Source organism: Manis pentadactyla, chromosome 4 (assembly GCF_030020395.1).
Source record: "Manis pentadactyla isolate mManPen7 chromosome 4, mManPen7.hap1, whole genome shotgun sequence".
Classification (NCBI taxonomy): domain Eukaryota; kingdom Metazoa; phylum Chordata; class Mammalia; order Pholidota; family Manidae; genus Manis; species Manis pentadactyla.
Genome location: NC_080022.1, coordinates 13,984,119 through 14,006,514, shown reverse-complemented (window position 1 = coordinate 14,006,514; position 22,396 = coordinate 13,984,119). Strand labels below are relative to the sequence as shown.

The window sequence follows — 22,396 nt, the reverse complement described above, 5'->3', positions numbered from 1 at the left end:
ATTGGACATTTTAATGGAAAACTTTAAACATACACAAAAGTAGAGAGAATAATATAATGATCCCCCACCTTTTAACCACAACAGCTACAAACATATGGCAGACCCACAATGTGTTGGGTTATCCTGAAGTAAAGCTGATATCAAACCCTTACATTTGTAAATGCCTCATTACATATTTCTAAGAAACAAGACTTCTTGTTTTAGAAAGGATGACCATAATTTTATTAACACATGAAAAACAAACCTTGATATCAACTAACACCTGGTTAATGTTCAGATTTCCAATTCTCTCATAAATACCTTTATAATTGGTTCATTCAAATCAGGATCCAAACAGGTCTATACATCACATTTGACTGATAGGCCTCTTTAACTACTTTTCATCTATCACTGTTACCCTATTGTTTTAGTGCGATTAATTTTCCTTCTCCTGGGTTAGATAATCTCATTCACATGGTGTCTTTTAACATGTTCCTCTATCCCATTGTTCACATAAATTGATTGGATCTAGAAGATTGATAAGATTCAGTTGGATTAATTTTTTTTGGCAAGAATACTTTACTGGTTGTGCTGTCTGTGATGGTTAATGCTGTGTGTCAACTTGGAGGGTGTTTTTGGATGAGGTGAATATTTAAATCTTTGTGTAAGCAAACTGCCCTCCATAGTGTAGGTGGACTTCATCCAATCGGCTGAAGGCCCAAATAGAACAAAAGATCAGCCTCCTCAAGCAAGGGGCAACTCTCCAGCAGACTGCCTTCAGACTGGAACTGCACTATCAACTCCACTGGGTCTCCAGTCTGCCAGCCCACACTGAAAATTTGGGACTCACCAGCCTCCACAATTGTGACAGCAAATTCCTTGTAACCAATCAGTCCTATTGATTCTGTTTCTCTGAACAAATCTGGCTAATACAGTGTCACAATAAATTTTTAAATAAAGTGTTTTCTCCTACAATAAAAGTAATACATATTAAAGAAAATACCCTGGAGGACATTATGCTCAATGAAATAAGCCAGGCAGAGAAAGACAAGTGCCAAATGATTTCCCTCATTTGTGGAGTATAACAACAAAGCAAGACTGAAGGAACAAAACAGCAGCAGACTTACAGACTCCAAGATGGGACTAGCGGTTAGCAAAGGGGAGGGGTGGGGGAGGGTGGGTGGGGAGGGAGAGAGAAGGGGATTGAAGGGTATTATGTTTAGTACACATGGTGTGGGGGTGTCACAGGGAAGACAGTGTGGCACAGAGAAGGCAAATAGTGACTCTGTGGCATCTTACTACGCTGATGGACAGTGACTGCAATGGGGTGTGGATGGGGACTTGATAATATGGGTGAATGTAATAACCACATTGTTTTTTCATGTGAAATATTCATAAGAGTGTATCTCAATAAAACCTTAATTTAAAAAAAGCACCAAAAAAAAAAGAAAATACACTAAGACAACCACTGCTAACTCTTGGGTTTATTTCCTTTCCACCTTTTCAAAATATTTGTTAAAACTGTCTGAGATCTCTCTCTATAGTTTTGTCTTCTGTCTTTTAAATTTAACACAACAAACTCCATTTTCACATATCATTAAAAACCTTGTAAACATTATTCTTTTCTGACTGTAAAATAGAAATAATACATGCTTATTGTTGAATATTTGAAAAATACAAAAAGTGTAAAGAGTGAATGAAAAGTTTCCTAAATCTGTATTATATATTTTTCTAATACATTCTAGTCTGTTTTCTTTTCATAGAAATCATTATAATAAATTTATTATATATTTTTAACTTTATAATTCCATTAAATATTCTTCAAAACTTAATTTTAGATGGCTTCATAATAAAGTATCATATAAATATATCAGTACAAAAAATATTCTTTTGTATACATATTACCCTATTTTTGAACTATAAATGTAATTTTAAACTGTAAGTATATGACATATAAGCAGAGATTCCATAAATCATTTCACCCTTTGTCTCTGGTTGGACATTTAGGAAGACCCAGTAAATATTAGAAACTCCAAATGATTTCTCCTCTCCACTAGTTTCCTGCAAAACTAGTCCATTTGTCCAGTTTACCCCCAATCTCTTTCCTTCTAATCCAACATTCCACACTTGCTTAGCTACACTTGTCTTAGTGTATATATGAACAGTTGACAGTGAGAGATAATTTGAATGCTTGTCTGAGGATCTCAGATCTTGGACTTTATTTTATAGGCGATGGAGAATAAGCAAAGACTTTTGAATAACAGGGCCTTGAGCAGATCAGATCTGCTTTTCAGCAAGATCAATCTGGTAGGAAATGAACAGTAGGTGTAGATGGGAGATGATAAAGCAGGAAGTCTAGGTAAGAAGTTTTTCCAATAGTTTGAAAGTTGATGAACCTAGCAGTGAAACTAGAAATGAGACAGAGGAGAGAGCTTACAGAGAAAGAAAAGACAAGGCTTGGCCATCAGTGAGGAGAAAAGACCATGGTAGAGAGGCTACTGGTCATTGAGAAAGATGAGGCCATTTAAGTAAAAGCCTTATGCCCAGCAACCCCTAGCAGGGCAAATAGGCAGAGTTCACTGCCAGGAAGTTCCCTCATATTATGGTCAGCTAACATGTTTTAAGTCGAGAGGATGGTGTAAAACATCTTCATTATCCCTGTGCTCTCCACATGAGTACCTCTCTCCCTCTTTCATCTTCTACCCCTCTCCCCTCTCCCCAGGGCTTCTGGCCTCTAGCCACAGCCCCTTGTGATTGAGGCTCTTTCTGTCTTACCAATATCGATAGGCTCTTGTCGACCTCTGGGGCAAAGATCTACCTTCTCATCTCCTTCCAGGGTTGAGAATGGGAAGGAGCAGAGAGTGCAGGGCTGTCCTGCCACATAACCAAGAGACGAAACATATAAAGGATCAAACTTGAAAATCATAATGCTAAATTCCACACAATGCATTGCTTTTTTAGTAGCACAGGTCTTGTCTGCTGCATCTAGAAGGGAGAATTAGTTGGGCAGGGGGGGTGAAGTGTTCTCAGCAGGTGATGTCAACTGGGGCAATAATGGCAGCCATACTCCTGAGTCTCAGTTTTCTCACCTATCATGTGGCCTGAGTATCACCAGTATTGCTGAACTATGCCTGAAAGTAAACTTTCTCTTCAAGATCAAGTTCTGCTTTCTGATTCAAGCACCTGCTGTCTTCTTTGCTAAGAGGCCGTGCCTGGGGTCCCGGGGTAGGCTCTCAATTGGCCTCATCAAGCTGTTGGTGGAGAACTCCTTTTAGCTGGTTCTGTGGAGGTCCATCCCAGGAACATCCCAGCTGCTCTATGTCCCTTCTCTTACTATTCCAGAGGAGAACAAGGGCATGGCTTGGCAGCTTTGGGAGAAGGAACTGGGTGTGCTCAGCCTTCTTTCTGGCGACACCCCATTTCCTCTGCTCCTCCATGCCTCAAATTCTCCAAGGACAGGCTCTATCCCTGCTGTCCTAGACTGGGCGGCTAAGCCTGCCTAATGCTGAGGTGAGGAATTAGAAGACCCCTTAGTCATACCCCTAAAGCCAACTTCTCTATAACCAGCTTTATTGGTAATAAGATGTCATTTCATTTCTACCTACTTGGTTCCTGTGTCTTCATTTCATTTTTGTTCCAAATTCAAGCAGGAAAAAGTGGCGTGATGTTTACTGGGCTTTCTGCACAACCCGACAGTCCCAGTAGAGACAAATCTAAGACACTTATACTCAAATTAGAGCATTGGACTTCCCAGTAAATAGAAATAACACATAATTCATTTTCAGTCTAACAACAGCGACAACATATAATTCATTTGTAAGTCTAGCAATGAAGTGATAGGATTTCAAAAAAAGTTGTGTTCTTCCAATCTGTAGCTAAAATATTTACATGGGGCCCTGGTGATATGCAGGCGGTGGTTTACAGAGCACAGCCTGTTCAAACCAAACAGTTGCTCTGTTCCTGATTTTGGAAACTCGTCAAGGAATCAGTGTTTACTTAGACAACTTGGGCCCCGAGCAGCTCTTGTGTAGGCTGGATTCAATCCAAGGAGAAGCCATGGCCGGGAACGTTCCTCCTTCTTCCCTGACCATTGAAACACAGGCCTCTCAGCTCTCCAGGGCCCTCTGGAGGGCATCTGGTCCAGCCTCCGGTCAACTGTCCAGTCCCCAGGCTGGACTGAATAGACTGAGTTCTGTTTGAGCATTGGCCCCCTGGCGCCCAAACTAATGAGTAATCCTATGTGTGAATGTCTTACTCTAACTCCCAGAGAGAGTGTAGGCTGCTGGGCAAAGGATTTGTCGTTTAATACGTGGATGACTTGAATTAGTCTGGAGTATACAGCAGGGGAAGGACTAGTTGTGAGAAACAGACCACAGAGAACCTAGGAAGATCAAGTCTCAGTGTCCAGGAAACAAAGTATTTCTATCCAAAGTAAGAAAAACAGCCCAATAGTATTGAAGAACAACACGTACAAGTCTGAGTGTGAGGATCAACAAAAATGCACAGAACAAGCACATGCCATGGTACCTTGGCTCTCAATAAAAGATAGCAGTAATTGCTATTATATAATTTTGAAAACTAATGAGATCAGCATGTGGGAAGCCAGTGAAAATTATGATGATGAGGGTGAAATAGTGAATAGCAATTGTTTCAATGGGCTCCATCCTTCTTTCTGTTCTGCCATTCCCTTTTCCTGATCTTAGATGGTTCTAATGAGGAACAGTAATGTAGGCTTGGCCAATCATGGTAACAATCTTTTCTTCCAATGTGATTGGTCCCAGGTTAGGCTTGTTATCCAAGCAGGGCCAATCAGAATCCTTCTATGAGCTTTGGAATCCCCCCAACAAGATGTACAGTGATGTAACAGAAAGATGTCTGAAGATATAGATTTTGATTCATGAAATTGGGCAAATTTATTTATTTATTTGGGCCTCAATATTTTTATTTTCACATATAGTGGAATAAAACCTCCTTTGTGGTGTTGTGAGAATTAACGGAGATAAAATATATACAGTGCTTAGCACGTAGTAGACATCAATAAACGGCCTCTATTGATAACATTTATAATAAAAAACAACAATTAACCCTCCCTGCATTCTTACCCTGCCTGATCAATCTTCACTCTGTAAAGCATTTTTAAATCGGTATAACAGGGAGACCTCACTTTTTAGTGGGGAGAGGCCATCCTTCGTTTTCTCTGACCCTTGAACTTTCTAGAGAGTAAAGATGCAATGGGAGAGTAAAATCTTAGGGTGGGAAAGTCATGACCCAGCCAATCCACTGAAAATAAATGGTGGAATACGTTTTCTAGAGTTCAAGAAATGTTCTTCAGTTTAGATGCTTGATCAGTGCCATCTAACAGAAACTTCTGCAATGATAGGAACATTCTATATCTGCACTGTCTACCAACATAGCTACTAGCTGTGTGTGGCTACTGAACACTTGGAATATAGTCAGTGAGACTGAGGATCTGAATTATTTATTTATTTTAATTAATTTAAATTTAAATATCCTCATGTGGCAATGGCTACCGCATTAGACAAAGCAGCTCTGGATTGAAGCATGGCATTACCAGAGAGAAACAGAAGTGGATGATAATAATACCCAGTGGTTGCTTGGGCAGGAACTTATGGAGGAAGGATGACTTGGAAGCTGGTGGGTCTCCTCAGTTGGAGCATTTGGTAATGGACAGTCAACTAACTAGTTAGCAATTTCAAACAATGCATGCTGGTTTATGTGTTTAATGTGCAAAGCTATAGGACTTCTGAAAAAGAGTGTCATATAATTTTTTTAAATTTGTAAATTGCAAGGTGGTTTAACAGCATTGCAGAAAGATGAGTCATTGGAAGGGGGAAAGAAATCTCTCCAAATCCCAACACACAGATATGATCATAAGTACATATTCCCTTTCAGTCTTTTGCACATGCATCTTTACACTTCATGTTTATTTATGAATTGTAGTCTCTATGGACATACATTTTATAGCCTAGATTTTCCATTTGTCATTAAGTACTTTTCTATGTCATTACATTGTTTGTATTATTTTCAATAATTGTAAAATATTCTACTGGCTATACTCACTATAATTCATATAACTATTCCCCTATTTTTGTATTTCTTAGGATGCTCCCAATTTCTTCGGAGTGATGCTGGGATAGGTGTCCTAGTGCATATAACTGGCACCCCCACTCTCATCCCATGTTTTCATGTGGCAAAGGAGCATGAGCTTTGAAGGCAGACAGACCTTGGTTTAAATCCTGGGACTTCATCACTTAGTAGCTACATGACCTCCAACCCAATCATTCATCTCCCTGGGTTTTGACTTTTTCATCTATAAAATGGGAATTAGAACATCTGCCTTTCTGGGTTGTTGTCAGGATTGGATATTTGTAAATTGCCTCACACACTGACTGGAACTGAGATGTTCAATGAATTACAACACTATTATATATTTTAGAAGTTGTTATTTTTAGGAAGTTCAATTACTATTAGTCTTCATAGTCTAATTAGAGTTCTGAGGACCTCTGAACTATGAGAAATTTCCTGATTCGTTTATGCTAATGAGTCTCATGGCCCATCCCACTCCATTGGACCAGAATCCCCATCAGCTTAGATGCTGGAAGGCTGGAGGTCCCTGAGGCATTAGAAAAATGGGAGCTTGGGGAAAATTGGGAGAAGCCCTGGGAGAAGCTGCAGAATGGGCTGGTGGTGGGGAGCAAAGGGGATTTGTTCTTCACCTAGGAACGAAGTGCACAATCCTCTCTCCAGGTTCCTGTGTCCCCAGACCTCTTTTTTTCCCACAGCAATGGCGGTATGACAACTGAAAAGGCAGCATGTCCAAGCGAGAGTGGAGGGAGAATGCCAAGACCCTTCTGAGATGTGCTTTCCTGCCAGAGTCGCCAGCCTGGGGTGACAGATAAGGTACCGTATTTGGAATTCTGCCCCGGGCAGTGGGGCGAGGTATTATTATCCCTATTTTAGAAGGAGGAAATCAGGGCTCTGGGAGGCGAAGGCCCATGCACCTCCTTGCTTTATAAAGCCCTGGACAGTTATAATTTGTTATAACCCCCCGGAGTTTTTCTCACTTATTCACTGGAGATTTCTGCAAGGAAGTTCTAGATGACTGCAGAGTTCATTGAATGAATTGTTTTGTGATGTACTTATTGAGTACCTACTGTGCGCTACGCATGGTGCTAGGGACCCAGCAGTAAACCCCGTAGACAAATTACTCTCAAAGAGGATACATTTTGTGTGGGAAGATGGACATAAAGTATATAATAAACCAAACACAAAGTCAATAATACACCCTGCAATGATAAGTGCTGTGAAGAAAACTTCAGCCAAGGAAGAGGGTTGAGTGTGATTTTATGTCCAATGGTCAGAGAGGGCTCTGTGATAATAGCTGTGTCACCCCTCAGGATTACAGTCTGCAAGAATGTAGTCTCCGTAAGGACAGGACCCTGGGATCTTGTTCATCCCTAGCAGAAGTTCTGGTTGGAGTAGGTATTCAATAAGTATTTGTTGAATGAGTAAATGAACAAATAGTCACTTTTTCTGACCTGCTGGAGAAATGGCCACTTTGGGGTAGGCACAGGATTTTGGATTCAGTTCCCAGCAGATGGCACTCATGGAGACCTTCAGCATGCCAGGCACTATTCTGGTCTCTGTGGCTGCAGAACAATCCTCTCCCTTGAGGATCTAGAGACAATGGTGGGGCTTGCGGTTTAGCAGTCTAGAAGAGAAAGGAGCAAAGAGAATCAGGGAAGAACAAGGGGTTAAGCACAAAGCACAGAAGTTTCAGGGTCAGGAAGGAGTTCAGCAAGTGTATTGCCTGACTTTTTCTTGGTGCCAAAAATAGCTAGTTCTGCTTTTTGGCCTAGGGCTTGTTGAGTCAGGGGTTCAAAGAGAACAGCATGAAATAGGAGTGGCAGATGTCATCTGTAGCAGATGATGTCCCAGAGGCAGACTGTGGCCTTGAAGATGCTTCTCTCCACTCCCTCTGGCCCAGGAATCAAGGCCAGGGGCAGACAACCAAGCTCAGTTCCCTGGGGTCCCATTCCCAGACTCTCCATGAGGCCAGCCCTTGCCGAGAACATCACCCATGATCCACCCTCGGACTCGTCACCAAGCTCAGCGGAGTCTCAGAGGCCAAGGGTGCAAGAACAATCAACCCAGCATCTGTTATTAACCATCCTTTGGCTGTGCCTCCTCTTCAGCCCTGCAGACGCCAGGTCTGTGCTTCTTTCAGCACAAATGACTGCTCTGCCAGGCCTTTGTTCAGCCTCACAAAAGGACAGGATGATTATTAAAAGAACAGCTTTTGCATTCCATATTTACCCCAGATGACATTGCCTTGATCCCTAAAATAACTCCAGATCGCCTGGGTGGAACTTGCGCGTTCCTTTTCGTCTTGCTTTTTTGCAACTGTTTGTGGAGACCATCACCATAGTGATGTTATCAGCAGCAGTCAGATGAAACCCCAAACCCCTGGGTTGTTCTTGGTTTTTCCTTTGTACCTCAGAACATGACGTTTCCACCCCAAACCAGCTCTTTTATTTCTTTTAAAGCATTTGAGTTCTCAGCTCCAAGTCAGCAGCAGCCTTTTCTGACAGATCCTCAGCAGCTAAAACCACAGAGGTGGTCTGTGCTGGGATGAGGGATGGAAGTGCTTGGGCTGTGTTTCCAAACTGGAAACCATATTTACCAGAAATCTCCTTTTCTTCAGATAAAACTTGGGTCAAAGTTTCAGGGTGTTGAAAGCAGCTCTAAATAAACTAAAAGTCCGAAGGACTTTCAGTGTTTGGTCCAAGGAACATGTATATAGAGCTCAACAAATAAACACAGCTGGCGTGGGGTGAGTCTTTAGCAAACACTTATCTTTTTGATTATTTTTTTTCATAATCATCATCTTGGCCAAAAGCCTTTATTATAGCATTCTCATACGCGGCTGGTGAGGTTGTGAACTTGTAATGACTGGTCTAATCGAAAACTTGGCAATGGGAGGGAAAAGCCTGGACAGCGTGCTCTTCTTTTGATGCAAAGTTCTACTTGTGGGTTCTGAGAAAACAATCAGGGATGCAAGCAGAGGAAAACATACAAAGATGTTTATTGCTAATAATGGAGAAAATTGGAATGACCGAACTGTACAACATGAGCAGATTGCTCTAGAAAAATAACGATCTATCCATACAAGGGATACGAAGCCATTATTAAAAGTCATGCCATAGGGGAATCCTGAATAACATGTAAAATATTCATGATGTGTTATTAGGTAGAAAAAAGGTCACAAAAATGTATGCAGTATGACCTCATTTTGTAAATATCTACATATGTACAATAGAAAAAAGATTAGAAGGGACGGTTTTTAAAAAGTGATTATTTAAGTGATTATTTCCTGGGTATTTTTCTTTCTGTGGCACTTTTATCCATAGTTTTTCCACACTGAGCATGTATTTCTGTAATCAGATGTTTAAATGCTATTTTTAAGGAGACTGCTAAGCTGCCGTGCCTTTTTAAATCATCTCTCTGATGGTCCTCGTGGGCAGAAACAGTCCTTATTTCAGGAGCCTCCTTGTATGAAGTTCATAGGATAGGAAGTGCTCAGTGATCTCTTATTGTGGTTGGAATAATGAATGAACAGGATAGTCATGGGACCCATAATTAGCAATCACATGAGTTTTTGCCTATTTGGTGCTTTCAGGTCAAAGATATACAAGGATGACATAACAAGGTATAAAATATATAGACAATATAATGAGACTGGCAAATGTATTTACAAAATACTTAGGCTCATTTGATGTTTGGTAAGATAGTGAAGATTGTTGGTGGGGGGCACCATCCATAAAAATGAATGGTGTACTATATACCTTCAGATTCTTGCTTATCATATTTAAATGTCACAATTGCATGTGGTAGGTATCATATCCCTTGTAGAGTTGTGGAATTTAGGATATGGAGGTTCAGTCACCTGCTCTTTCAGCATTGCAAGGAGAAAGAAGATGCACATATTCAGTTAGGAGAGACATAGAGCCCAGTTTAGGACTGAAATAGTTGAGATCAGAAGGAAAGAGTGGATAGAGGACCTATACATCTATGGCATGGTCCCAAAAATCTTTTATCAGACTGGTAAACATTTAGGTTGCTGGCTAGAGAAAATGATAATTCTAAGTACCTTCCTTTGAACACTTGGAGATGATGTTGATATAAAAATGGGGATTACAGGGTATCATTATATTCACCCTCACTGGCTTGTGGGAAGTGATGGAAGTTCTACAATAGTATATAGCATAAATGTGCCACAGAGTAAATTACACAGAACCATAGTATCTATCATCATTATGATCATTACTCAAAACATCTAAAAACCTCTTTGAGGTCATGGGGAGGAATGAAAAAACATAGGCTTTGGGATCAGATGGACCTCCATTCAAACCCTGGCTCACCATCCATGTAGTTATGAGATTTTGTTCAGCCTCGCCAGCTCTACCTTGAGATATGCAGGGCATCTTCACACTTTTAAGGAAATCTTGCTTCAATTGACCATCCCAAAGATTTCCTGCTACACTGGAATCAGGGGAAGCTCTTTAGATCTGTGTTAGGCTAATGCCTGCTGCTCAAACAGATAACCCCAACTTTTATTGGCTTACTGCAATACAGGTTTATTTTGTCCCTGAGATATAAATCTGATTAGATGTTTTCAGAAACTCTCCTGGAAGGGGATTCAGACTTCTCCTATTGTGGAGTCTTCCCTTGGGTCCTCTGCATTCAGCTGGCTGATGAACAGAGAGAGTATAGGGCAGGTCACAAGGGACATTTCATGGCCATGCCTGGTGGTGGCTCAAGTCACTTTGTCCCATATTTTATTGGTCAAAACCCAGTCACATGACCACAATCTAATTCAGCTGAGGGAAATATACTGTGCCCAGGAAGAGGAAATGGAAAAGGTGACATGTAGCCTGTCAGTGCTACATACCTGTAGCAATCACAGGTAATATGAAGCAGAAAATGAAAGGCAGTTGTCCAGGCAATGTTGCTTGGCAGAGAGAAATCTTTGGCAATTAAGAGTTTTCTTGACACATATAGGTTTTAAACAAGGTCAGACCTTACTGGATCTTAGATCAAGTATGTCTGATCCTGTGGGCAATTTTAAGCTGTCAAATGGGCAGCACCAATGAGTATTAGAAATGGGCTGCATCACCACCAGCATTGATCAGGGCCTCTGTGCTGAATCACCCTGACTCACTGGGCCCTTTGCTTTCTTCCTTTGCATTTGTTCCCCATCTGCCTACCTTAAGACTTGATTTATTTTCTTTACTTACAGTTGCTTTACCTCTTGGACCAGATATTCTCTATCACTTTTCTGCGTTTGACCTCTGCTTTCCTTTTTGGCCAAAATCTGGAGTCTTTCTGACTATAGCGACATTGATTGCCCTGGATAAATAGGTCATCAGGTTCAGCCTGGTCCTGGGAGTTGACAATCTCAACAAAGGTCCTTTTATGCTGTGTGCTCCATTGGTTAGCTTGAACGAAAAAACAAAGCTAATATTCGTGTTTACTTTTTTTGAAGAACTGCAGCTTATGTAATGGAGAGAATGTCATTTTCTTTCAAAAATTTTTAAAGTCCTATGTGAGTTTAAATAATGCTTTCCATGGCTCTGAAATTCTTTTCTTAAAAGGTATCTTTGGAAAAGCAGAATTTTCAAATTTTAATCAAATCCAATATATCAAATTTTTTCTTTCTTAGCTAGTGTTTTTGTATCCTAAGAAACTTTTGCTTACCCAATGTTGAGAAGACTTTTAATGTTTTCTTCTGGAAGTTTTATAGTCTTAGTTTTTCTGTTTAGGTTCATGATTCATTTAAAGTTGTTTATGTACAGCATGAGGTAAGGGTCAAGATTCATGTTTTCTAAATGGATCTTCAGTTGTTCCATCACCATTTGTTGAAAACACTGTTCTTCTCCCACTGGATTACATTGGCACCTGAGTCAAAAATGATTTGATTGCATATATGTGGGTCTATTTTTGGACTATTCCATTTTACTGATCTATGTGTCTCTCCTTCTGCCAGTGCCATGCTATTTTGATTTCTGCAGCTTTATTGTAAGTGTTAAAATCAGGTGGTATAGGTCCTTTAATTTTTTTCTCCTTTTTTCAAGATTCTTAGATCTTTGCATCTCCATATACATTTTAAAGTCAGCTTTTCAATTTCCAGTAAAAAAACTTGATAGGATTTTTAAAATTGGATTGCACTGAATTCAAAGATCATTTTGGGGAGAATGAATATCTTAAGAGTACTGACTCTTCCAATCCGTAAGCAGGGCACTTCTATTTATTTAGATCTTTCATCTCTCTCAGCAATGTTTTCTAGTTTTCAGAGTACACAGGACTTACACATCTTTCATTAACATATCCCTAAGTATTTTAAGTTTTTGATGTTTTGGTAAGTGGAATTTTTTGACATTTGATTTTTTAAATTGTTGGTTGTGATTTTTTCATTCCAGCTTTTCACTAGACTGGTCTCTTTATTGGCTCCTATGGCAGTTCTGCATCTGGTTCAGTTTCATTTGGAACATTGCAATGTCTGATTGGAGTGAGGGATGAGAGCTTTGGGGGAGCTGAAATGACCCAGGTGTGCATCCTGGATCATGGTGCTTGGAGCTTCTCTGGCTCACCATTTGACAGGTTTCTTTCATAGTACCATATCCCAGGCACTATACTAATTGCTAGTCAGTTGCCTCAAGGAGCCTAGGGAGCAGTCAGGGCAAATTACAAGTGAAAAGGCCATTTGCTAAAGTATACAAAGTACACAGTTTCCATGGGAACACAGAGCAAGAAGCCCCAAACTCAGCTTTGAGGGGATTATCAGAGAATACCACTCGGAAGAGGTGGGACAATTCTTCTGAGTCTGAAGGGTCAGCCTGAGACACACTGTAGAGGCCATTCCAATCCCAGTGGGGAGCTGGCTCACCAGCTTAATAAACTAAACATGCACATTAAAAACTCTAACAGCTGGTCCGCACATGAGAGGCCTTTCTGTAACTCTGAGCAAGATCCCACAGATGGTCAGGATACAAAAACCTCTGGTCCAGCAAAAGGCAGCTGTGAGTTCTCCCAGGTACCTATATAGAAAAGCAAAAACAAAAGCCCAGGGATGGTGGTGTCTAACCACAGATTAAAGTAACCTCTTGGCACTGAAAACTTTGAGGATGTATTTAAAAGTGGATTGCAGGTGATCTGTCTACCTCCCCACTTCTTGCTACATGTTCTTTGAAGATACTAAGAGGTGGAAAAAGTTGATCTAAGCTGTCTAGCCAAGGCTGCCTCCTCTACAAAGCACACATAACTTCTTCAAAGTGTAGTCTTCAAAGGAAATCAAGAGATTTTTTCTTGCCTACACTCAGTGCTGCTTAGGGTTCCAATGACTATACATTTCTGAGACCCAAAAGGAGCCTGTTTTCATTCATTTATATGGGCTTACCAAGAATGGATGCCTGTAGTGACCATCTGTTTTTTGTTTTCTACTCCTCAACATCCCTTTTTCCCTCTTTTGGTAACAGTACCCTGATTTCTTCTCATTACCAGGGAAACAGTTCCCCTCCTTCATTGTCCAGGGGTGGGCTCATGACCGAAGCCTGCTGGTAACTGAAGCCATGAGCATGGATGAGATTGTCTAAGGAGAGAACACAAAGAGGACAGAATCCATGATGGAACTTCAGGGAACCCCAACATTTTGTGGTTGTGTCAAAGAGAAGGAGACAGCAAAGAACACGGAGAACAGCAGTCAAAGAAGTAGTATTAAGACCTGAAGAGTCACCGAATGTCAGGGCAGTGGATGGAGAAGGGTGGTTCCAAGAGCAGGGTGTGACCAACAGTGTCAAATGCTGCTGGAGACTTCAAGTTGGTGAGGACTGAGAATCATTCACGTGGTTTTGACATGGAGGTATGGGCAGCCTCAGAGTCATTTCAGAGAAGGAATGATGGAGTAGAGCAGGAAGTTAGGAGGTGGGGAGGAAATCCTGACAATTCTGCAGCTGTGAACAGCAGGAGATGGGAAGATAGGCTCAAGGGAGTATGGGATTCACAGAGGCTTTCTCTTTCCTTTTCTTAAGATGTAAGATGGGAGATACTTAGGCATGCTTAAAACCACAGCGATCATCTAGTTGGGAGGGAGTAGTTCAACAATCTGGGGAGACATGGGATAATTGAAGTATAAGTTTCCTGAGAACATGGAATCCCCAAAAGGGAATCTGTTTACAGCATCTCCCAAACTTACCTGATGGACCAACTCCCTTCATGCAGAGTTTATTTTGATTAGTGTTCTGCAAAAAGCACTGGGCCCCTAATTAAGTCAAGGGCCCATCCCTAAAATAATGAGTATGGCCAAGGCCATACTTTGATTTCAGTCAATCAGATCCTTTCTTCTGGAGCTGGGGGTGAGATCAACTCCACCCAAACTAAATGTCTGAGAATGAAGAAGGGCTAAATTGTAGAAATGACAGGTTATTCCTAAGTGAGAGATACCCTAGAAGTGACCTCTAAACCAGTTGAATGATGGGGAAGATGGACTTACCAGGCGGTGTTCCTTCTCTCTTGCCACTCTTGGTAACAAAGAACCTTGAGTCCCACTGAAACTTTAGTATATGGAGTTCAAAGAATATGGTTTAAACTCTGTAGAATTAAGTATAGCAAGGAGTTAAGAGCTGGCTAATTCTAGGGTTCTCCTTTTTCTCCAAAGACATAGGGAAACATGTAAAACCACTGTTAGGAATTCAAGAAAATCCCCAGCACAGAAGGCAGGCCCACGCCTGTTAAATCACAGATGATTTAGCAGTTAAGCAAGGTCCAGTCTCCTGGGATAAGTGTGCATTTATTAGCCCAACAGATAGCTGTGGGGACCTAACTGAAGAAGGAAAGATAGAAACCGTTCCATTCCAGGGTATGCCTGCTTTCATGTGTTACGTATTAGCTGGGGAGCATCACAAAAGATTCAGCATACAGTGGAAGGCTGGTTCTCCAGGGCCCTCAAGATTCCTTCTTCTTGCCACAGGTGATGGTACAGTTTGGCTGGGGGCTTCTCCCTGCCACCCTGCCTCAATTCAGCAAAGACTTATGGACACTTACCACATATAAGTGGCCATGCTGTATGCTAGAATGTAGTAGCATTGTCTTTTGCCATTCGTTTGATCTCAATTTTGTCATCCTTTCTGAGAACAGACTGAGTGAGAAAGATCAAAGTGAGGGTGGATTCATCTGCTTACTATCTGTGTGACCTTAGATAAGTCAGTTTGCCCAGGCCTCAACTTCCTCTTCTATAAAATGGTAATAGAAGTTCCTAGCTCAAAGGATTGTTGCGAGAAATCAAGGAGATAAGAAAAATGCTTAGTACATAGTAAGCACTTGCTTAAAAGCAGCCATTACTTTATTACTCAGTTTTGGTCCACTTATTCACACAATAATCCTATGATGTTGACACTATGATCTGATTTCACACAACTTCCTTGGGCACCTATTATGCTCTAGGTACTAAAGATGCAAAGTGACCAACAGAGCATTTAGACCCAGAAGAGAAGGAGTCATCATTAGAGAGAACTCAGAGGATGCCTGAGCACCACCAACGTGCATCAAGGAGGAGAGCTGCCAACTGGAATGAACACTGAGAGGTCAGTAAGAGGAGGCCCCAGTGCAGTTATTGGCTTCTGCAACATGGAGTTTCCAGATTGACAAGAGGATGCAGAAGCCTGACCCAGACTGACTGGAGGAGAAATTGGAGTTGATTGAACACCAACTGCAGAGAATTCACAAAGTCTTGATACAAAGGGGAGCAAACAAAAATGGCTGGAGGGAGATGTGGAATCAAAGAGATTTTGTTAAAACTTTTTTTTAGGATAGGAGATAAAGGGACATGTTAATTTTAAGCTGGTGGGAATGATGCAGTATCAAGGGAAGTTGGTGACTAAGAAAGCAGGCTCCAGAGTGCAAATACAGGAGTTGGCTCTGACAGGTGCACAAACCCTTCATTCAAAAGCAGGGAAGACCAACAATGTGGGTAAGGTGTAGAGTTGCTGGTAGACAAGAGGGCTCCTGTCTGACTGATTCTATTATCTCTGTGAAGTATGAGGCAAGCTCATCTCCTTGGAGTGAAGGATGGGAAGGGGCAAAGGAGGAAGACTGAACATGTGGGGGGGGTTGAATATAGCAGGGAAATACAGGATTGCTAGGATTGAAGGCTCTCTTGAAATTTGTAGACATCAACTTAAAGTGACACCAGGCGCTTTTAACTTTCCAGCAACATTCAGATATTCCAATGTAGGCAGAAAGTAGGGGAATAGTTGGGCTTAACTAGGTTTGGGAAAGTTAGGAGAAAAGAGAGGGGCGAAGGGGTTACAGGTTTTTGCAAGGAAGCAAGCACAGTGTTCATTACTAAGCTGAGTAAGGAGGGAAGATGGGTGTGAGAGGGAAGACATAAAAATCTGGCACAAAGGTTTTCAGGTCTTGGTGAGGTTGAAGAAATTCTTGTGTGTGATACTACAGTAAGCAGGTTAAAGTCACACTTGAGATATCTGAGATTGTGTTTTCTGAGACACTGTGATTACTGGTGAGAGCAAGTCCAGGATGAGACCATGGAGGTAGGTACCCAGTTTTGGGGGTGGGAATCATTGGTAGGGAAGAAATGAGCAAGGAGTCAGTAAGATTTCTGATGGGTTATGCTTATGGATGCTGACATCATGAAGAAAGGTGCAGGAGAGGTGGAGGTCAGTTCATGAGAGCAGAAAAGAGGTGGCAGGTGGAAGACTATGATGGCATGAATCCAAGGGGTTCGGGATTTTGAAAGAGTTGGGAGGAGAAACAGTACTAAAAACATTTATGGTTCTTGTCTGCCTACCCAAAGCCCCTTGTAAGCAGCCATGTTTAATGCCACGTGTACCCAGGCTCATAGCAACAGTTGATTGGTGAAGGGGTGGGATCTGACCTATGGGCCAGCCCATCTGTATCCTGGCCTGTGACCTGTCCAATGAGCTGTCATTATTAAAAGATAAGATGGGTCAATTGGATTCTTTGGGATTTGAACTTCGAAAGGCAAAAAGAATTTGCCAATTAATAGAGCAAGGTGATGCAGAGAATAAAGGGGGGGCAATGACCACTAGGATGGATCCCACACAAGCTGAGATGTTGAGAGAGTAGTGCTAGGAGCAAGCTAAGGATGACAAGACAGTAAAAGAATGCAGCAGATTCATCTGCAGAAACAGGGCTGCATGACAGAGATGAAGTAGCCTGACCCTGAGCCTCTTATTATGAGGTAACTTAACTTTCAAAAGTTTGTGAGCAGGGAGGCAACATGATCACACCTGGGGTTACGAGTTTGTGGGCCCTGATCCCAGACTGCCTGGCTTGTAACTCATTAGCTATGTGATTTTACCTCTGTGTGCCTCGGTTCCCTCAACTGAAAAATGTGATGATAACAGCACTACCCTCAGGGTTACAATGAAGATTAAATGAGAATACACAGGTAGTGTATTTTGAAAAAGGCTTCCTTTTAATCTTATTTTCTTCAAGTCAACAATTATTTTGCCAAACTTTCCCTCATTCCCTTATCCCTTGGCTTCTGAGAGAATGCCTTGCCAATGGGTTTCAGCCCTGGGCAAGTTCGCTATGGATTCAATGTGACCAAAGAAGTGACAATAAAACGTTCTTCGGGTGAAAGAGTTATACCCAACTTTATTTCCAGGTGGTAGGTCAATCACTAAAATCCTGTTCACTCAGAGCAAGTCTGTATGCAGCAAGCCGTTCTCTCCCCTTGCCTCTGGGCCCCTCTGCCTCTCTGCACAGTCGTCCCGCACAGCTGTCCTCTGGGCCTCTGTCCTTGGCGCTGCCACCACTCCAGCCTCTGCTCTGTTCTCCTGCAGTCTTGCAGCCCTGCAGCCCTGCCACCATGTAGAGCCCAGAGCACTGGGTGGAGCTCTTTTTATAGAGTCAACAGCCATATAGTGCCCACAGGTGTTCAGTGAGCTAGTTAACCACAGCCAGGTGAGAATCCTGGCCACAGGAACTCTCATTTTATCCACAAAGGAACACTTTTCCCGCGCTCGACTTCCATATGCAATGACTTATCATCTCTATTTAATTCTCCAATAGGTGTCTCAAACATAATTTGCCCCAAATGATTCTTATCCCCCACTGACAAAAACAACAAAAAACAAAGCACACCTGCTATTCCTGCAGTCTTCCTTGGATCACTACCAGGTAAAGTTTTTCGGTGTTGATTAAGCTAAAAACCTTAGCGTCCTCCTTGACTCCTTTCTTCTCATGCCCACATATATAGTGCTTGGTATACAGTGGGTGTTCAATAAATACCAAGTGAAAGAATTCCAGTGCCAGTACCTTCTCCGAATTCCCCTAATACAAGTCTGAATCATACCTGCATCTTCCTTACAGCTGCTTTTACCAGACTACTCGCTCCCTGAGGATGGGAGCCTAGGGCGTGGCCTGACTGTAGTAATTCCTGTCATTTGTGCAACACTTTACAACACCCTCACAGGTGACCTGATTTGATTCTCAGAAAAGAGGGCAAGCAAGCCTGGAAAGGCAGGTATTATTAGCAGTGCTAGCATCCCAGGTCTCCTGCCTTCCATACCAAGTTCAGCAAGTATTGTTCAATGAGAGGGGTGGGGGTGAGAATCTGAGTCACTCTGTGGAGTGAGGCAGCCCCACAGGAACAAATAGGCTGCTTTTCTGTAACACAGCTTAAAATACTCTTAACGCCTAGCATTTATTGAGCCCAGGTTTCTAATCATTACCTGTGTGGTCTTCACAGCTATCTTGCTGCAGGTAGCCATGAGGGCATCTTTACGTCTTCTTCACCTGTTATCTTTTGGTACCTCACACAAGGCTTGGTATATAGTAGGAGTTTAGTAAGCTCAATGAGTGGTATGGCTTGAGGTCCTTTTTTTTTTAAAGATTGGGCTCAGGTGCAGCGTCGTGCTCCAGGTCCCCACGTAGCAAGTGGTAACGCTGAGATTCCCTCTCAGGTTCGCCCACTAAACTCTCTCCGGGATGGGCCGGCTCACGTGCCACGCCAGTTCCGGGTCCGCCGCGGGAGGGAGCGTGAGCACCGGGTGTGGCGGGGAGACAGTGTCCCCTGCCAGCCCCTGTGCCTTCCGCATCCCCGCCCGGGAGGCCCGTGGGCACTGTCCTGCCGCCATCCGCTTCTGCAGCCACAGAGCCGGCAGTCAAGTGTATGTACGGGCGGATGCCTCTTCCCGGCACTGACCCGCGCCCCCGCCTAGTTTCCGGCCCCAAGGCCCAGGCCCCAGGCCGCGGGACCCTTCGGCCCCGTCCCGCTCACCCGGCCGACCACCGCGCCCGGCCCCGCCCAGCCTGCAGGTCCCGCCCTCCACTTCCTCGTTCGGCGCTCCTCCCCCCGTGCCGCGCTCCATACTTGGCGATCGCCGCGGCCCGGCGCGTTCATTGGCCGGGAGTCGGCTGCGTGGGGGGCGGGCCCCGGCCCGGCCGGGGCGGGGAAGGAAGGTGGCGGCGGCCCGGCGCGGGGGGAGGGGGACGCTGACCCGGATGTTCACTCCTGGGCACCCGGGGAAGTGGAAGCGCCGGGCCCTGCTGCGGGGGGGAGAGCCACGGACTCCGGGACCGGGACCGCCGCCGCCGCCGCCACCATGGTAAAGGCCAGACGTCACCCTCCCCCAGGACCGGTGGCCCCGCCGGAGTTCGTGTCTCCTTCCCCCGTTGACTCCCGGCCCGTAAAGGGTGGGTCCCCTGGGTGGGGGAGGGGAGGGGTCCCGGAGCCCAGGTAGACACCGTCTCTGCCCACTCAGGAGCGAGCCCCCGGGCCCGAGCGGTTTGGGTGGGCAGCGACCCTGTCGCCCCCTCCTAGTCCCCGCCCTAGGCTCCAGCTGGAGGCCCACTCTCCACATCCGAGGCCAGCCTAGTCTTCCCCATAGCCCAGGCTTAGACCCTTCTGGACCCTGGTCCAGGCCAGGCACCCCCTCCGGTCATGCGGAACTGGTTCCCCGTCTTCCTGTCCACGGCCTGGGCTAGGTATCCTTCCTCCGGTCCTACGGCCCCGTATAGGCCGTCGTTTCTACCTCCCATGGCCCAGGCTAGGTTTCCTCCCCGTGGTCCAAACTAGGCCTCTGCCCCCTTCCCCCTCTTCTCCATGGCCTCAGTCTGGACCCTCGTCAGCCCTTCCACCAGTGGCCTCAGCCTAGATTTATTTACCCGCTTCTCCATGGCCTCAGCCAAGGTATTAACCTGGCGCTCCCCGTCCTCCGCTCATGGCCCCCGCCTAGTCGCCCCCCGGCCTTGATCCCTTTCCCCTGGACTTCTCACCACTCTTACCGTAGCCTGCGTTAGCCCCGCTGTGTCCTGGGCTTTACTTTCTTCCAGGGCACTGCTCCCTGCCCTGTCCCCGACCCATGTCGTCCTCTCCTCTCAATCCCAGGCGAACCTTCTTTGCCGCCCCTGGGAAGCGAGAGGAGGTCTTCAGCCCAGGGTGGGGGTTGGGGGGGTCAGTCCTGGGACTGTGCCTTCTTAACTTTGAAGGTTGCCCTCTCTGGGGAGGCCGCCTGAGAATGAGCAAGGGAAGGTCGGGCTTCTGTGTCCGGAAGGCACTGCGGCTCTCTGCGGCCCTTCCCGCGGGCGCGATGCTTGCAGAGCGACCCGCCGGGCGGCAGATTCCCGCGGCGCCGGAGCCTGAGTGGGAGATGACGGATGAGGGTGGGGAGCTGGCAGGACTGGGATGAACGCACAGTCGCCCTGTGAGGCCGCAGCCCTTGGCGGGTCCAGGAGGCCCCGAGGCCAACATACGGCCTGAACACCATGCACCCCAGCAGGCGCAGCCTCCCTTTCCCCCTGAACTGTCAGCTAGTGAGTGTTGGAACTGCTGATTATGGAGGTGCTTCGGATCAGGTGAGCCAGACTCGAGGGAGAGAGCAAGCTCCACTTGTGGTGTTTGTTTTGGTAATGAAGGCAGGTTCTCTGCAGCGCTCCGACTGTTCTGAGGTTTTCCCTAGGCCCCCCAAACGTGAGCCTGCCCTTCATCTACTTTGAAACCTTTTGCAGGGCAGGCCTTCTGCACATTGGAAGGGCTGGAGGGCTTTTGCCCACACGGCAAGGAATCTTTGGAGAGTGGGCTGACAGAGCTAAGGGTATCCACCTGCTCCTCCTGCCCAGGACAGGCAGATATTTTTGCATATGGACTTTGGGCCCTAAAGGGTTTTGAGGATCTTATTTAAGGATGTTACTTGTTTAATGAAAGGGATGTTGCTGTTGAACTAGGGTGATTAATTCAACTGGTTTTCTTGATGCCTTGCTGTATATTGATTTAAAATGTGGCATTGACATTTTTAATAGCACTGACGGAGAACTGGCTGCATGGGGGGTGGTTCAGCCCCAGGCCTGGGTGGGGGAGACCTCCAGGACAGTTTGGGGCGAAGACCTTTAAAGTGGAGTGAGGTTTTACAGATTTGCTCTCAGGGCAAAGGCATGGGAGGGTGGGTGGGGTGGCCAGGTGTGGCTGCTCTAGGCAGCATATCCAGCAGAGAGGCATCTTGCCTTGGTCCTGGGTGCCTGCTTCTCCAAGTGTGTTAGGGAAATGCCTATAATGACCCAGGAGGGGCACGATGACATATGAGGCTTCTCAAGGGTCTTGTATTTGGATCTGATTTGGAGAATCTGAAAGGATTATGGAAGGAATGGAGGAAAAGGGCTAACATTTCTTCAGGAGCCCCTAGGTGCCAGGCACTCTGCTGTGTGCCTCACCTGTATGAGCATATTTTATCCACACAGAGCCCTTTGAGGTAGTTGCTGTGCAAGGGGCTCGGGGTGTGGAGTACCGTACTCAAGGTGTTGCTCAGTGGAAGCACATCTGGCAGGTGCTTGCTTCGTCTTTCCCATTGTCCCAGGCTACTTATGTGTTGGAAGATAAAAAAGGCACTTTAGAAAACAGTACTGGGGTACTTGGAGATGGCAAGGGAAGAGCAGCATCTCTCTATTGCTGATTGTGCTGGGGCCTTTATGTAGGGGATTTTGTTTAGCAGAGAAATGGGAGTATGGGAATGCAGGCATATTTAGTGTGGGCCAGAATGGGAGCTCTTGGAGGGCAGGGAGTTTTTTGTTTTAAATGGTTGTCCTGTCTCTCTGGGGCCTAGAGCCGTCACGGCACTGAAGGAAATGGCTTAGAGTGTTCTCTTTTGGGGAGTGTCTGTGTCTGTGAAGCTAGCCACTTGGGTTTCATACTCATTCTCTCAGTAACTAGTTCTTAGTATTTCCTAAGTTTATAAGTAATTTCAGACTGCATATTGAGAGGTGTATCCCCTACATGAATACTCTTGACCAGTATAGATAGTTGGGGTAGGACAGAAGTGGTGTTATTTCTGGGTTGTGTAATGGGAAAACGAATTAAGAC

At 44.6% G+C, this 22,396-nt stretch overlaps 1 protein-coding gene and 1 long non-coding RNA gene across 4 annotated transcripts in view; one reads left to right on the top strand and one right to left on the bottom strand.

Annotated features, from left to right (window-relative positions):
- Window positions 1-5,903: 5,903 nt before the first annotated feature.
- On the bottom strand, window positions 5,904-20,795 carry LOC130683312 (uncharacterized). Its single transcript, XR_008996912.1, has 2 exons — window positions 20,329-20,795; window positions 5,904-7,711 (listed from the first exon to the last, which is right to left on the bottom strand). It is a non-coding gene; the product is annotated as an uncharacterized LOC130683312 (long non-coding RNA).
- CAPZB (capping actin protein of muscle Z-line subunit beta) overlaps window positions 19,278-22,396 on the top strand; it is a 143,443-nt gene continuing 140,324 nt past the window's right edge. For 2 of the 3 annotated variants that reach the window (XM_036914474.2, XM_036914473.2), the window contains exon 1: window positions 20,794-20,898. In XM_036914474.2, coding sequence (XP_036770369.1) covers window positions 20,809-20,898 — 90 coding nt within the window. In that variant the 5' untranslated portion in view covers window positions 20,794-20,808. Of the gene's footprint in view, window positions 19,650-20,793; window positions 20,899-22,396 lie in introns of those variants that run through there. The other variant, XM_036914476.2, reaches the window with a different exon arrangement.